The sequence below is a fragment of the Adiantum capillus-veneris genome, chromosome 2, assembly GCF_014529385.1.
Source record: "Adiantum capillus-veneris isolate H3 chromosome 2, ASM1452938v2, whole genome shotgun sequence".
NCBI classification, from domain to species: Eukaryota; Viridiplantae; Streptophyta; class Polypodiopsida; order Polypodiales; family Pteridaceae; genus Adiantum; species Adiantum capillus-veneris.
This window is the reverse complement of record NC_140932.1, coordinates 90,000,855-90,016,290: the sequence shown is the minus strand read 5'-3', so window position 1 is coordinate 90,016,290 and position 15,436 is coordinate 90,000,855. Positions and strand designations below refer to the sequence as shown.

Genomic DNA, 15,436 nt, shown 5'->3' with positions numbered 1-15,436 from the left:
AGGGCTGATCTGTTGTCATGAAGTGGATCTGTTGTGTCTGCTAGTGCCGAAGCTGCTCTGCAATGCAAAAATGCCAAGCCTGATTTGTCTTGCAAAAACGCTGGCTTTGATGCTGTGTTGCAAAAACGCTAGGCCATGCTGGGGGTTCTGCGGAGAAGGTGCCTGTTGAGCAAGGTGCTCCTGCTGCCTCTTCTGCCAGAAAGTGCTAACGCTAGGTTTCTATATATACAAACTTAGCAAAATTGCTCTACCTAGTTTCCAACAAAAGTCACTTAATAAATAAGTGAAATGTCAAAAATAGGGAAAATAGATTTAATGCATTGGAAAATTCCCCTATGGGATTCTGATGGATTTTGATGGGAATGCCGATGATCATGTTGTGTCCAACCGGAGGATATGCATCTAATTCAAGTGTCTGGTCATGCACGGTCTGCGAACAGACTCACAGAAGTGCCAGATCACTTCCTATTCTAGACTGACTTCACTGAATTGAACCCTGGTCATGCTGTAGCTTGTCCACTGACACATAGGGTTGGATGTGTCACATGACATCCCCTCCTTTTCAAAGTGAGGTACTAGTACCAAACTGTATGGAGTCGAGGGAGATCGCCAACAACATCCGGAATCCTCGAAAGGACTCTTCGCCGGCCCACTCTGAGGTGTGGGTCGTGCGATACTTGAACTTCATAAAGGTATGCAATGCTTGCTTCTTTGGGCCGCGCCGAAAGCGACAGAAAGTCTTCTGCGTCTCCTTCAATGCTTCCGCTTCTTTTATGGACGTAGGTCCACCTTCTTCAAGAATCTCCGAGGATAAAAATTCCTGAAACAACTTCCAACACAAAAACGTGAACATACCTATTCCATGTAAAGTGACTGGAAAAAATCTCGTCCTTTCCAAAGACTGTGCATGCAATGTGGATGAACAAATAGACGGAGTGCCAAACCGTTCACCACACACACGCAAACAATGAGATCGACTCTTGTCTTGTTAATCTAAATCAATCAACTGTGGCAATTGACAACGGAAATGCCCATGCTTGGTGCTCATACTTTCTTGTGCTCTTTCTACAACTGTGTCGTGCCAAGGAAGAATGTGACTTCCTTGAATGCATACTTTTCAGCTTTTCATGAATAATCCACATACATCCGTGCTCATTCATGAGTGAATCGTGCTCAGCGTACAATATGCCATGCCTATGAAAAGGGATCACATAAACACGGTGACTAAAATATAGGAAACGATCACGAATGAAACACTCCTACAATGTGTGCTGACTAATCATTCGAACACATAGTACTTCCTGTAAGGGTTCTTTGGACCTAGGCTCGAGAGCCAAGATCGGTTCGTCGTGTTTGATCAAATCTGCTTTGGGGGGCGGGGTGTTGTGGACCTCGACTCGAAAGCCAAGATCGATTCTTCGTGATTGATCGAATCTGCAACGAGGTTAGCTTCGCTAGACAAAGCATCAACTAAACCATCATCCTTGTGAACAATCACGTCTTGATCATACAAATCATCATGCTTGTGAGAAATCACATCTAGATCATGCAAATCATCATGCGTATCATCATGCTTGTCATTGTGATCCAAATCATCATGCTTATCCTTATCAAGCAATTCATCATGCTTATCATCATGCAAATCCTGTGTGTCATGCTTTGGAGACGAAGAGACTGAGAGAGTCTCCTTTTCCCAAATCTCTTGCATCTGTGCCTGCACTTGAGAAAGAGTTGCAACATCTCGTTCATGTGTCGGTCGGTCATGGCTTTTCTTGCTTTGTTCTCGCGATCCATTTCTGCTTTTCTTTCTGCGCATTCACGATCAAATTATGCCATTCTTTCTGCTCTTCTTGCTTCACGTTCTAACTTCCTGTTCATCATCATCATGTCGAAAGCCTCCATAGGAGTTAGTGCAATCCTTTGGGTAGATAGGGAAGGGAGAGGGTCGGAAAAACCTCTTGGTGGCGAGAATTCTTCTTCGCCTCTCTCATGCTCATCATTTCCAAGCGAAGTATCCATTCCACTTCGAGTGATGACCATCCATTGAAGTCTTGGGTTCTTAAGTTCACGAGGAACTTGGGTTCTTGTGGGTCTTGGGTTCTTGGGTTCTTGAGTGTCTTGAGTCTTGAGGTTCTTAAGGTTCTTGAGGTCTTGAGGTTCTTGAGGTCTTGAGGTTCTTGAGGTTCTTCTTTAGCTTGCAATCTGTGTTAGAGAAGGATCTTCTCTTCACCCTAGTTCTGCTCTTTTCCGCGGGCGCATCCCTTGGCGGCCTTGCGCTCACACCAAGGTTGCTTTTTCCCACCTCACGTCGATTGGCCGGCCGCTAAGTACACGGTCCGCTCTCAATGCGTGAAAAGAGGCACAAGGGGAGGCTGGACAAGCCCTTCTTTCTTGGGATTCCTGTCACTCTTCAAAAACACGATTAGGAATCGACACGCCCAAGAGGACTCGGGTTACGTGCGACCCCAACAAGCAAAAAAAATTATGTGGTTCTTGTGGTTCTTTCCTTGAGTGATACAGAACACTGCCAAAGCTCTGATACCAATGTAAGAAGCAACGGAATGAATGTTGAACTTTGCTCAAGATGAGTGCTCTGAACTGTGCTCAAGGTTCCTTTTTCTTAGGGAAGGGAGAGCCTTTTGTTCCTATAGTGAGAGAGTGCAATGGACACAAACAAAGTGAATGGACACTGTGAATGGAAGTGCATGAGACTGAGAGATAGAGAGAGAAGAGAATATGACACCAGAGATGTTGTCAAACCCTCCTCCGAAGGCCCCACTCTCTATGGCGAGACCGGTCTACTTATGATTGCACAAATCTCTACAATTATTGGACTTGCCGACGATGTCGACGACGACGACGACGAGACGGGCTGAAATCTGAAAACGCTAATGGCTGAAATCTGCAAATCTTTATCTGCTGAATTCTGACTCTATGTCGGTGACGATGTCGATGGCGACGATGCGCTAAAAACAGAGATGCTGAAATCTGCGTTTTCCGGGCTGAATCTGCAAACTTCGATGGATCCCACCGTGCGGCGAGGAACTGCTGCGGAAAGGTGAGATCTGCAAGGTTTGGGACTTGTTCTACAGGTTCTAACGGCTGAAAACTGAAAACGCTGAGTGTAGGGCTGATTCCATCGCGATGAAACTGCAAAACGCTGAATACCCTACTGCTCCAAAAACGCTAGGGCTGAATTCTGCTGCTGGGGGGAATCTACTAACGCTAGGGCTGATCTGTTGTCGTGAAGTGGTTCTGTTGTGTCTGCTAGTGCCGAAGCTGCTCTGCAATGCAAAAATGCCAAGCCTGATTTGTCTTGCAAAAACGCTGGCTTTGATGCTGTGTTGCAAAAACGCTAGGCCATGCTGGGGGTTCTGCGGAGAAGGTGCCTGTTGAGCAAGGTGCTCCTGCTGCCTCTTCTGCCAGAAAGTGCTAGCGCTAGGTTTCTATATATACAAACTTAGCAAAATTGCTCTACCTAGTTTCCAACAAAAATCACTTAATAAATAAGTGAAAAATGTCAAAAATAGGGAAAATAGATTTAATGCATTGGAAAATTTCCCTGATGTATTCTGATGGATTCTGATGGGAATGCTGATGATCATGTTGTGTGCAACCGGAGGATATGCATCTAATCTAAGTGTTTGGTCATGCACGGTCTGCGAACAGACTCACAAAAGTGCCAAATCGCTTCCTATTCTAGACTGAGTTGACTGAACTGAACCCTGGTCATGTTGTAGCTTGTCCACGGACAACCAGGGTTGGATGTGTCACGTGACACTGCATGCGATAGAATGCCACAGAGAGAGAACCCACAACACATATTTAAGAGCCCTCCAAAAGCAGTTACATGAAAAGGGCATCTTCTAAAAGCATCTCGCCCAAAAGCTAGGGCCCAGAGGGCTATCCATACAGGGCTGCCACGTCATCATCAGCAAGCACAATTTGCGGATTTTCGGACAGTTGCCATGTCATCAATCTTTTACGCAATTTGAGGAGTGAGTGTGTGTGACCTGCTTTGTTTTAAGTTTGGGCTCCTCCGCCAAGGTTTTGTAAGTTGGTTGAGGGTTAGGGTTATTAATCCTAACCCATTAATAATTGTTGGGGCCACTCGGGAAGAAGTTGTAAGTTGGTAAGGACTTCTTCTTCTTCTGCTTCTACTAGGGTTTTAGGCCCCTTCGGCCGGAATCTACAGGTTGGCTAGGGTTAGGCTCGTGGATTCCTAACCCTCTCGGTCTTCAGTGGCTTGACATGTTAGCTGTTTGTGACATCCCCCCTTCTTGAAAGAAGAATAATCCTCCCCAATTATATCTGCAAAACAACTCAAGTTAGATCAAAATATCCGAGGCTCATTCGGAGCATCAATCCCAAGGGTCGTTCAATTTTCTCATTCCTTATCGGAGCTCTTAAAATTCTAGCGTAGCAAAATTAGCCATCACACCCAGACCGTGCTGATCTTTAAAGGGATGTCTTGATGCACTAAAGTTACATATCCAAGAAATCTCACCCAATTAGGAATATTCAGTGGTTGACACACCACGATCCAACACATATGCTTACAGATGCATGTTATAAGACATAAAAACAAACAGCATCACTGAGGACGACTCCTAGACAAACGGTCTTAGGCATGAAGGTACTCAACGACTGCCTCCTCACCCCCCCCCTACAAATAACCTAAAAAAGTCCGGGCCATGAGCTCAGAGGAATGATACAACCAAACGCTCCCCAGACCACAGCCTGCATCACTTGGAGGTTCCAAATACAACTAAACGCTCCCCAAACCACTAGACACCGTTGTTCAGAGGTTTTCCAGCTTACAACCAAACTCTCCCCAGACCAATAGTTTGTGTTGTTCAAAGGTTCCACATCAAACTCCATTTTGAGAAGGCTTATGATAGAGTAGATTGGGGTTTCTTGGAGGGCACTTTACAGAGGATGGGTTTCCTCTTCTGCATTATATCATATGGCTTCAAGTGCTGTCATCGTTAGAGGCCACATTGAACGGTGTTTTCCTCTATCTCGTTCAGTCCAATCGGGATGTCCCTTGGCAGCCTATGTCACAAAGTGATGACATGGCTTGACCACCCGCGGACATAGCAGACAGTGTATGTATGATGACGTGGCAAACAATACGGATTTCCAAAATTTGCGCTGACATGCTGATGGCAGACAGTACCGATTTCCGCTTTTTACGCTGACATGCTGACATGGCAACTGTATGGATTTCCGTGAATTGCGCTAGTGCTTTTCACCGGCAGATTTTTGACAAATTGCTTTTGGGACATTTTGCTTTTGAGTTTAACTACTTTTGGGGCTCTGCTTTTGGGACTCTGCTTTTGGCCATCCCTTGTAAGAATAAATAAGCCCTAAGGGCCTCACTCTTCAGAGCATCTGGACGCAGAGTCTGAGAGCGCAGGATCCCTGCGGGCGTTGTACTTTGCTCAAAGATTAATATCAAAGAAATACCGAAAGGGGCACTAATCTTTGGGGTGGCACGGAGCTATGTCGGGCCGTGTCAACCAAATTGAATCGTGATTTTAAAGTGGTGAAGTCTTTTAAGCGATTCTCTCTCGAGTCGCGACAGATTCTAGACTTGGGGTGTACAAGTTTATTACAGTGGTATCAGAGCATCAGGCGTGTGCTTTTCTCAAAGCATACAGGTCCTATCACTTTTGGAAACTGTTATCGAAGAATATTCGGGTCTCGACCCCAGACTTATTAGCCACCCCCACCCTTCGTACATCGCGCATCGGCGCGCTCCCGTCTTCATCGCTCTGTCTTACAGGGCATAAAGCCATAAAGAATCCCACGTTACATATGGATCCCGAAAAGAATCAGTCGACCTCTTCTGCCACCGCTGGCGAGAGGAGGCAATACGAAAAATTCAAGCGACTTAGCACAGAACGAGTACGGGCCACCTCGACCGCAGGTTGACGAGTGCACAAAGCAGATGCTTCAATTTGCTAAGGATCCCCAATTTACAAAATTTTTGACCCAACAGTCGATGGCTGAAGTGCATACTCAGTGGCAAAAAGCCACCGAGCCACCAATAAAACCGGCAATCAAGAAGCCTCCTACCCGAGAATATTTGATGAAGAAGAACTCCATGATGCGGTCCAGGCCCAAATCAATCAGCTTCTGGACACGAAGAAGCCGTCAGAAAAGCAACTGAAGAAATGTAACAAGGCAACTAATTTCCCCGGTTACTTGGGTCAAAAATCCACTTTTGAAACGCCAGAAAGCAAGCGAAGAAGAGTGTACGCTTCGCTCATCTTCTTCTGACAGCTCGGACAACTCATCTTCTTCTGACTCGAGTGATGAGGATAGAAAGGGGAAGAAACGACAGAAAGATCATATGTTTTAGGCAAAAAGAAACTACTTTTACAGAGCCAATCAATATGATTTCCTCGACGACAAGGGTAAAAAGCCCAAAGAATTCAAAGAGGGAGGACAGGCAGTAAAGTTTGAGCACTTTTCAGGGTTTCGAGATGCTCCCAAGGCTTTAGCCTTTGTCCAACAGTTTGACATAGCATTTTTTGGAGGCCGCTATACAGAGTACTCCAAGATCAGACGGGTCGTATCCTTTCTGAAAGGCAATGCACGGACATGGTGGTCCACTCTGTTGTTAAGGAAACAAGCACCGACAAAGTGGTTGACATTTAAGAAACTCTTTATTTCTTCATGGCTCACACAAGAATACGAACGAGGTGTGATTACTGACTGGAACCATATTCGGATGATCAAGACAGAATCTTTGGATTCTTACTGTGAAAGATTTTGGGAAACTTTTCTACTTGTTTCATCCTTTAAAAAGATCAGTTTTAAGGAGCAGATTAAGCGGTTTTGTTGTGGACTTCCCAAAGAATTTCGAGACTACTGCCTTGAAAGGAAGTCCGAGTCTATACAACATTTGATGGGACATGCAAAGCGGGGATCTGCTATACATTTGGGTAACTTGACTTACCCATCAGTCAACAAGTCATAGCAGAAACAATAGACGAAGATATAGACGACCTTCACTAACAGAAGACCAGAGAGATGAATATTTCAAAGCAGGAAAGTGTTTTGAATGTGGAGAACAAGGACATATCGCTACACGGTGCCCCAAAAAGGCACAAGAATCAGAATGACTGGCATATTGAAAGGACAGTAGGACGAGGCGATACTCGTTCCAGAACACATTTTAGATAGAAAGTTATGGATAAACTAGCATTATGAATTTATAAGACTTCTTCTTGGAAGATGATTTTAAATTTTGAATAAAACTAATGTTTTATAAAAGAATCTGTTAGTTGTGGACAAAGAGCAGATTTAGAATGAGACGATTTTGGAGCAGTGACAGCTCTCGAATAAACCTGATAATTGAATCACAACCGTATCAATGGAGCTGTAGTGCGTGCATCAAGAGTTCCTGCGGGATGAGATGGCCACACAGCTGGAACTGAATGATTGGACCACTCTGTTCAGTATGAACTTACTGATGGATTGGGATCCCCGGAAAAGATTTCTCGCACACGACAGTGCTTGAGGCGAATGATTCTCGCACATGGCAGTGCTTGAGGCGAATGACTACTTGCACACGACAGTGCTTGAGTCAAAAAAAAGATCTCTATAGACATGATCGCAATATGGGATTAGTTAACCCGACATCAGTGAGGTCCGGAATGGATCTAGATGTGGTTACTAAATACGTTGTTGGCAGTCATGGTCTAAGATTTGGAATGAATGTTTTTGTGATTCATATGCTTGTAATTGTTCAGAAATAATAAGAAATCTTCTTCAAGGGAGGGGATATTGTATTCGTCTTCTATGTCATTATTTCTTTATATTTATGTGTGTAATCTCATGTGAAAAAATAGCTTGATCTATTTGAAAGTATTAAGTGCACGCTTTCGTTTCTGTGGCAATCACCCTCCTAATTTGAGGGCTACAGTGAAACACCGTAGACACTTTAGAATCTAGCTCGATCCAAGATCAATCATCATGGGACAGACCAATGGTTGCATCGTCGGCCTCCCCCATGCTGTGTAGAGGAAATTGCTTGGAGGGGCTCCCTGGTCCTGGAAGCATGGAATAAGTTCAAATCAAACCTGCCAATGATTCCATACGTCAAAGTCCATACAAAACACTAAAAACGGTCTACATATGACACTTAAAACAATACAAAGGAGCACAACCATAGAATGCAGAGAAACAACCCTTAAATTAGAATGTTGCAACATCCTTCCAAGGGGGTTTTGCCCTTCTAGAGAAGGGCTAAACAATTGCTACCCTCCAAAAGAATTGCAAGAAATTAGAAGAAAGGTTGTATGCCCTTTTCTTTTGTATAGAAAGAAAAGGGGAGTTTCTCTAAGGCCTTCAAAAGGGCTGCAGTGAAACACCGTAGATACCTAAGAATCTAGCTCAATCCAAGATCAATCATCATGGTACAGACCAATGACCATCTGTTAGAGTCGAGGAATCTCTCTGGATTTGTCCAATCGTTCGCGGTATCTCCTAGGAATGGGTGATAGGGAGTGAGGGCTGTTTTGGCTGAAGTGAGGTAGTTTTCTCATGAGTAGATTTTCCCAACCATGCATAATTTTTCCCTAAGCGTTATGGGGCCATGGGCCTCTGGTGCCCCTCTATTTATTTTCTCCCAATTTTGCACCATTTATCAAGTCATGGGGTCTTGGAGTTGGGTCGGGCAGCCAGCTTGGGCACATATATCAAGAGCAAGGGGGTACCACTCTTGTGCATTGCAGTTCAGCCCAGTGGGGGGGCATCGTCATGGGGCAGCCCATAGGTCCAGGTTAGCCAGAAGGTTTTCTCTTGCGTTTAAACAGATGGATTTTGAGTAGTATCAACTTGTTGGAGAACTTGAAGCCAAGCTAGCTACAGGGCAAACTGAAAAAGTTGTACCTCTTATTGGTGCTCTTTCGAACACCATCCAAGGGTACCATGGCAAAGCAGGCTTTCATACCATGAAGTTGGGTAATTGTGATGCTCTTTTAGGTATGCCTTAGCATGACGAGAACGATGTGACCATCCAAATTCGGAACTGCACCATCACTTTGCACCAAAACGACAAGTCAGTCGTCCTTAATGTTCGACGGATAGAAACAAACCCCGAATGATTTTAAGATTGAATTGTATCAAGATACTTTTTGACCTTTGTTTGGAAATTGTATAGAAATGAACTGTTTTGAACTTGTTTTGGTCCCGATTTGAGAAAGCTTTGTTTTTTATGTTGTCTTTTGAATATCTTCGGCTCGGGCTTTCCTGAGCATAAAAGCTAAGCTATTGGCTGTTCAATCTAACAAACCCACTCAACTGCCGCATAGAATGTGAAGGTGTTATCCAAAATGCATCAACCTTGCACAAAACCTATTTGTGAAGCATGGATGAAATCAGGGAGAAAGGATTTCAAGCATATACTAATCATGTGAGCAAAGATTTTATACACGAAAGAGATAGCGAGTGATCAGCCTCCATTGTCAGAAGGATGATGCATCCCGAACACATAGGGGGTGGGATCTCTCCTATGTCAATGTGTTCTAAGCCAGAAAGCATAACGGGGCTAAGTATATTCCAAAACTGCAAGAAAAACTGTCAAGTCAAACCCATCCTCTCTAGGACAAGATGCACCATCCAGGCCAACCATTGCGTCATGCATCACCTGCATAGAGAAGGGGGCTAGTAAAGTGTGGCACAACCTCTATAACCACAGGCTGAGCATGGGACCAAGCCTCTTCTCTGACATGCAAAATATCGCCAGTCAACTTAGGTACAAGAAACAAATCCTCAAAATTATGTCAAGGACCTCACCCAGGATTCATGTGCAACCTGTTTGAAAAATCTCGTAAGGCCCTAAAACCCTTGGGACACCCCCGGAAGTGTGCAAAGACATCCTTATTCCTCCTATACGCTTTGGATATCCATGTCGATGCCGAAGCATGATTTCTCAGTCTGAATGTGACTAAGAGTCTCATGTCAACCTCACGCTCAGTCAAAAACTCTTCTCCTAGAAACTCCTTAAGCTACCGATGTATGCAACCCAAACGGTCCTATAACTCACGTTCCCTGCGGAACACGCCTCGGTGCCATCTCTGCAGTTGTCTATGCCTGGGAAGAGGCAATGATGTATGTAGCAAGATGGGATGCGGGATCTACAGAACCAATGTGTGTCCAACCATCCTGAATCATCTAAGACACTGAAGCATCATGTACCACCAAGTCAGGTATTGTGCGATCTTGCAGCAAGTGTATTCATAATTGTCCCACCATGAGATGCTGCTCAATCACCAATGTGAAATCTATCTAGTCGCTCTAGCAATGACTCAGCTGCCTCCTCAAACCCACAAAAACTGTAAAGACTGTGGAGTGCGAGTCAAAGATGGGATATGCTAGGCATCTATACTAGAAACTGCAAAAAGGAATATGTCCAAAGATTCTCTCACACGGTGCTACAAATGATAGGGAAGGAGGCTGAACGGCTCGCCAATCCTCAAAGGTCTTGTTAAAATCACCTCCAACACCCCATGAATCCACAACAGGCAATACATTCACAATCTTCTGCTCAAACTTGGCTCTCTCCTTAGCTGAATTGGGGACATAGATACACATGACACCAACCAGAGAGTCATCCACCTCTAGATCAATCAGCATCGCTCTATCATGTATCAATGTACCATCAGTCACGTGCACAACGGCCCACAAAAAAGCATACACCACTGCTAGAATACTGTTGTCTAATCGCAATTCTCAAAATCTATGAGAATCCATAGGTAACAACTTGCCACATTTACGATAACTGTCCATACATGTGAGTTCATTTACGATAACTGTCCATACATGTGAGTTGTATAAAAGTTGTACCATCTCTAGCAATCAATGGATGGTCATGAAGAGGACCTGCTATAGAAGACAATTTCTTCTATAATGACAGCACATACTAATAAAGCTTCGAAGCTGAAAGTTAAGGGAATTGATCTATTGTCTTTATGCAATTTATGTGGATTTTAAAACCTTGCAATGCTTGAAAACTTGCCTTGAGAAGCTTTTGTGCTCTTTAAGGGATCTAGAGTAGAGGAAAATATCACCAAAAAATATTGTGTAAGTTTTGCCTTTCCAAAAAATTGAGTCCACCATTCTATCGAATGTGGCTTAAGCATCTGTCAGCTCAAATGGCATCAAAGTGTATTCATGTGGGCGAAACCTCATACGAAGAACTAATTGTGAATATGTTCCAGTAATAGCCACTATCATAAATAAGAGGTGGTTGGTTCGGGACACCTGAACCCTCTCAGTACACTCGCTTAGCCTAGGTACTCGAGTGATTCCTCCAAATAAAAAGATCCCATCATGATCCTCCACTAGTCCTGCACAAATTACATATGTGGCCCTTGCTTGCCGCAACCCCACCTCCTCACAATGATACAAGGGTGGAAACTGTTGATCCGCCTATGACAACTTGTAAGTATGTCTACTTAAGTTTTACATTGTTAAACACCTTTTGATTCTAAACAACTTCCATCAAAAATCATAGAAACAAAATTATTTTTTATTTTTATTCTAGAACTTGCAAGAAGAAACTTGTGTGTTTTATGTTTTATCCAAATCTTAGTATGAGATACTTTGGTCCTTTCAAGATCACCAAGAAAATCAATGATGTATCTTTAAGATACAATTGCCATTGAAAGATTCACAATGCTTTGCGAGTCTAGTTAGGCCATTTCAGGGATAAGTGCCAGAGGGTATGAATCCTAAGGAGCAGTCCACGTCAAGAGGAATTTACATGCAAAGAGCAGGAACCCAAAAACAAATTTTTTTTAACCAAATAAATAAAAGTCAATAACAGTCGTACACTAGTGGTTCCTCCATGGGCTTCTTGTTTCCGCTTCCTCTCGAATAACAGGTCTTCAGATCAAGAATTCGTCGGATAGATTTATAAGGTCTCTTGGGATTGTTCCCCCAAAATTCTCGTCTTCTTCTTCTTCTCTCTTGCTCCTTCTCAAGCTTGCCTCAGCTGCATCACTGACACACTACATCATCAAACTAGCTCCTACACATGTAGATAAACCTTTAGAAGCTTCACGGATCACGTATGACCCACATGCACAAAAAGCATTCATACATACAACGTTGCCCTGCCCTCATCAATGCAAGCATGTAGATAATTGTTAAAAACAAGAGTATCTGGGTAGCACGCACGCTAAGCCTGACCAAACCTGCAAAATGAACAATGCACACAAGAACACATTAAACAGAGGTTCAGCTAGCGCGCATGTGTGAGATGGAGAAATAAACAGCGTGGTGCTGCGAGGAGGTCGTGATTTCTCTTTTACTTACAAGAGATCGGCCAGCTTTCAACGTTCAGACGCACTCAAATCTACGTACTGCCCTGCAATTCAATGAGGTCCTGACCCAAAAAAAACAAGTGATAAAATCAGGAGGCCTGCGACACATCAATCTTTAACAATTAAATTTTCTAAGGTTTCTTTTTCACAAAAGCTATCCTTGGTGGACCATCAAACCAACGCCTCATGAGATGATAAAGCAACACATTGGTTGATGTTTGGATGAATCAAGGCCTATGAGAAAAATCATCTCATTTTAATGTTCTTTTTTGGAGTTTACGAAATTACAAGTCAAGAGACAATCGCAATAAGTTTTGCTCTATGTTTTGCAAGTTCCTACATGAGTACATCATATTAACCAACAGATGGCTTGAAAGCCAAATAACAAATCATGTATGATATAAACACACATGATAGCTTGTTGAACCAAATATTGTTTCTTAAGTTTTTTACAACCATCGAAGCTTTTAGCAGCAAGAGTGCTCATTACCATGCACTTATTTTGGCAAGTAAGCACCAACATGTTGGAATCTTGGATGCATATTTAAGTTCCTACACAGTTTTCCTCTCTATGATCAGCACATTGCAACAATAACTCCCATGGGCGTAGAGAGTATTGGTCGCATCGTGGGTCTTGCAAGGAAGGAGTTTAGCCCTGGGAGCGATCGCCTCTTAGTAGAGTACAATGAGATAGATTTCCATGGCCAAAGGCAGTTGGTTAGAGGCACACGTGTGGCCTAAGGCAACTGCAACAGGTGGAGGATGAGAGGAAACAGGAGGAGTTGGGCTTGGCTTGGTTTTTTTCTTTTGAGCATGCAAAATAGCGTGTCCAACAACACGAGGGAGTGGGGGTAGTGGCTAGTCCAGATTTTGTGAGATTAATCCAACTAGCTACCCGTGGTTGAACACTGCCTTGGTTTCGACTTTTCGAGTGGAGAGTTGAGAGCAGATGGGATCTCAGAAGATGCTCGCTAACAGGGGTGAATGTAGCGACTAGGAGCCATTTTCTCTGTGAGTATGAGCCAGTAATTATTAATTACTAGTAGTATGATGTTCAAGGCCTATTACATAAAATCTACCAGGGTGCTTGGTTGGACAAAAAAGGGGACGACTGGGGGAGAGAGAGAAGTCGTGACTCTTGCAACGTGGCGAGCGAGGAGAGATGCACCAAGCAAAGTTGTAGAGAGAGAGAGAGAGAGAGAGAGAGAGAGAGAGAGAGAGAGAGAGAGAGAGAGAGAGAGAGAGACCCTCCCTCCATTTTTCATTTTTGTTGTAGATTCTTTTGTTTTCAATCATCGAATGCCCTTCTCAATGGGAATGGTGATGCACACATACAAAAGCTATCCAATTAGGAACCAGTCAAGTCCTGGGAAGGAACTATTCCCCGCTCTCTACACAATGTTGTAGGTAGATGCGATAGACATGATGTGGATCAACTATGCCATTGATGATGGTATGATGTAAAAACTACGCAGATGTTTAACACTCATCTCTGATGTATCTGAGGAGATGATGATAATAACATGGTCTGATGGAGATAAGTTGCAAGAAGACATTGGCATTGATAGTTTTGTAATGCCTTCGCCTGCAGCTGCATTGAGCTTTACATCACAGGTTGCTCTTGCACCTTATCAAACCCCCATTTCAGGTAATAGAGATGGCGACATGGCACTTTCTTCTTTGTGGATTAGGAGGCTTAAGCCTCGGGATGAACCAAAGGGTTTCAATGAAGAGAAGTCGTCTTCCACTGAGAGGAAGCGTCGATGATATCAAAAGAGCAGAAAATCAATGCCATTGAGAAGGAATAGAGTGTGTGTGGACATGGGAGAGGGAGGGTAATCTCTTCGCACGTATTACTTTTATAGCACAGGTTTTGAGCGGATCCAAGGTGCCACATTTGAGAGACCAACAATGTCAGTGACAAATTCTAGGCATACTTCTGGGATTTTGCAAACTTCTAGTCGCGGGCCGTGGAAGGCAGAACCTCAGTTGCACATGGAGCACAGATAGAGGGAAGCAGTTTTTTGGGAAGGTCCCCACTACCACATGTGCATGGAAAGTGTGTATTTCCTCCTAGGTATCCTGGTTACATTTCTAAAGGGTTTTCTTCATCACCAGCATGCAAACTTTCCTCTTCCGCTACAGATGGTGGTATGTTTGCAATGGCACCAAGGACTACCACTTCAAATAGCAAGGATATCTTGCTGACAGTAAATATCCTTAAAGTTCCTCTTTTAAAGAAGGGACGCACTACCCAGATTGCTTTGGATCAAGTTCAGAATGCTTTGGATCATGCAACTAAGGAAGAGCTCACTATGAATGGGAAATTTGGAATGACACAAGCAACATACGTCACTATAAATGGAAAATTTGGAATGACACAAGCAACACCTATTTCTACATCAAATCCCCCAAAACAATGTGGAAGCTAAGATTCTAATGGGATGACCGTAACAATATTGGAAACATCTATATTGAAAAACCAAACTGGCTTAGAAACCACTAAACTTGATGGTGTCAAAGTGCAATCAGCACATAGAACCATTGGGCAGCTTTTTTCACAAAGAGGATCACTTCAAAGCCAACAATAGAATGTTCTGAAAGGTCACCAAAAGTTGAGGCTTCTCCCAGTGCCTCAAACGTGGCTACTTTCCCATGGGAAATGTTTGTTGAACCTGGTCAACCCTCTAAAAGTGCCGGACAAGAATTTGTGGAAGTGTACAATCGAGCTCGTAACGAGCTAAAGAATCAAAAGACATCTAGTTTAGTGACCAAGGTAGTTGATAATGATGCAGAAAGTTGTGCGGGGCTTGCTTCAAGAGGTGGAACATATGTCCAAAGCACATTAATTGCCTTGCATGAAGGAAAAAATTCCTCGCGTGAGTGAAAGAAGGGGAGAAGGATTGCCATGTGCACAACTACATGAGATCGTGTGTACTTTGTGTGTGTGTGTGTGTGTGCGCGCGCGCAGCTGGTGGACTCTCTCTGATTTGTTTGCATGAGATCAAGTTTCTCTCTCTCTCTCTCTCTCTCTCTCTCTCTCTCTCTCTCTCTCTCTCTCTCTCTCTCTCTCTCTCTCTCTCTCTCTCTCTCTC

The 15,436-nt window shown here is 43.6% G+C and overlaps 1 protein-coding gene and 1 pseudogene across 4 annotated transcripts in view; one reads left to right on the top strand and one right to left on the bottom strand.

Moving 5' to 3' along the window:
- The window catches only part of LOC147463163 (GHMP kinase family protein), an 86,535-nt gene extending 74,049 nt beyond the window's left edge, over positions 1-12,486 (bottom strand). The window contains exons 1-3 of one of the 4 annotated variants that reach the window (XM_086487580.1): positions 12,334-12,486; positions 12,098-12,212; positions 11,849-12,010 (exon numbers count right to left, since the gene is read on the bottom strand). In XM_086487580.1, coding sequence (XP_086343706.1) covers positions 11,849-11,865 — 17 coding nt within the window. In that variant the 5' untranslated portion in view covers positions 11,866-12,010; positions 12,098-12,212; positions 12,334-12,486. Of the gene's footprint in view, positions 1-11,848; positions 12,047-12,097; positions 12,213-12,333 lie in introns of all 4 variants that reach the window. The other 3 variants (XM_086487556.1, XM_086487573.1, XM_086487564.1) reach the window with 3 other exon arrangements.
- A 1,364-nt stretch (positions 12,487-13,850) lies between these two features.
- Positions 13,851-15,228, top strand: LOC147463162 (uncharacterized; annotated as a pseudogene).
- The last annotated feature ends 208 nt before the right edge of the window (positions 15,229-15,436 follow it).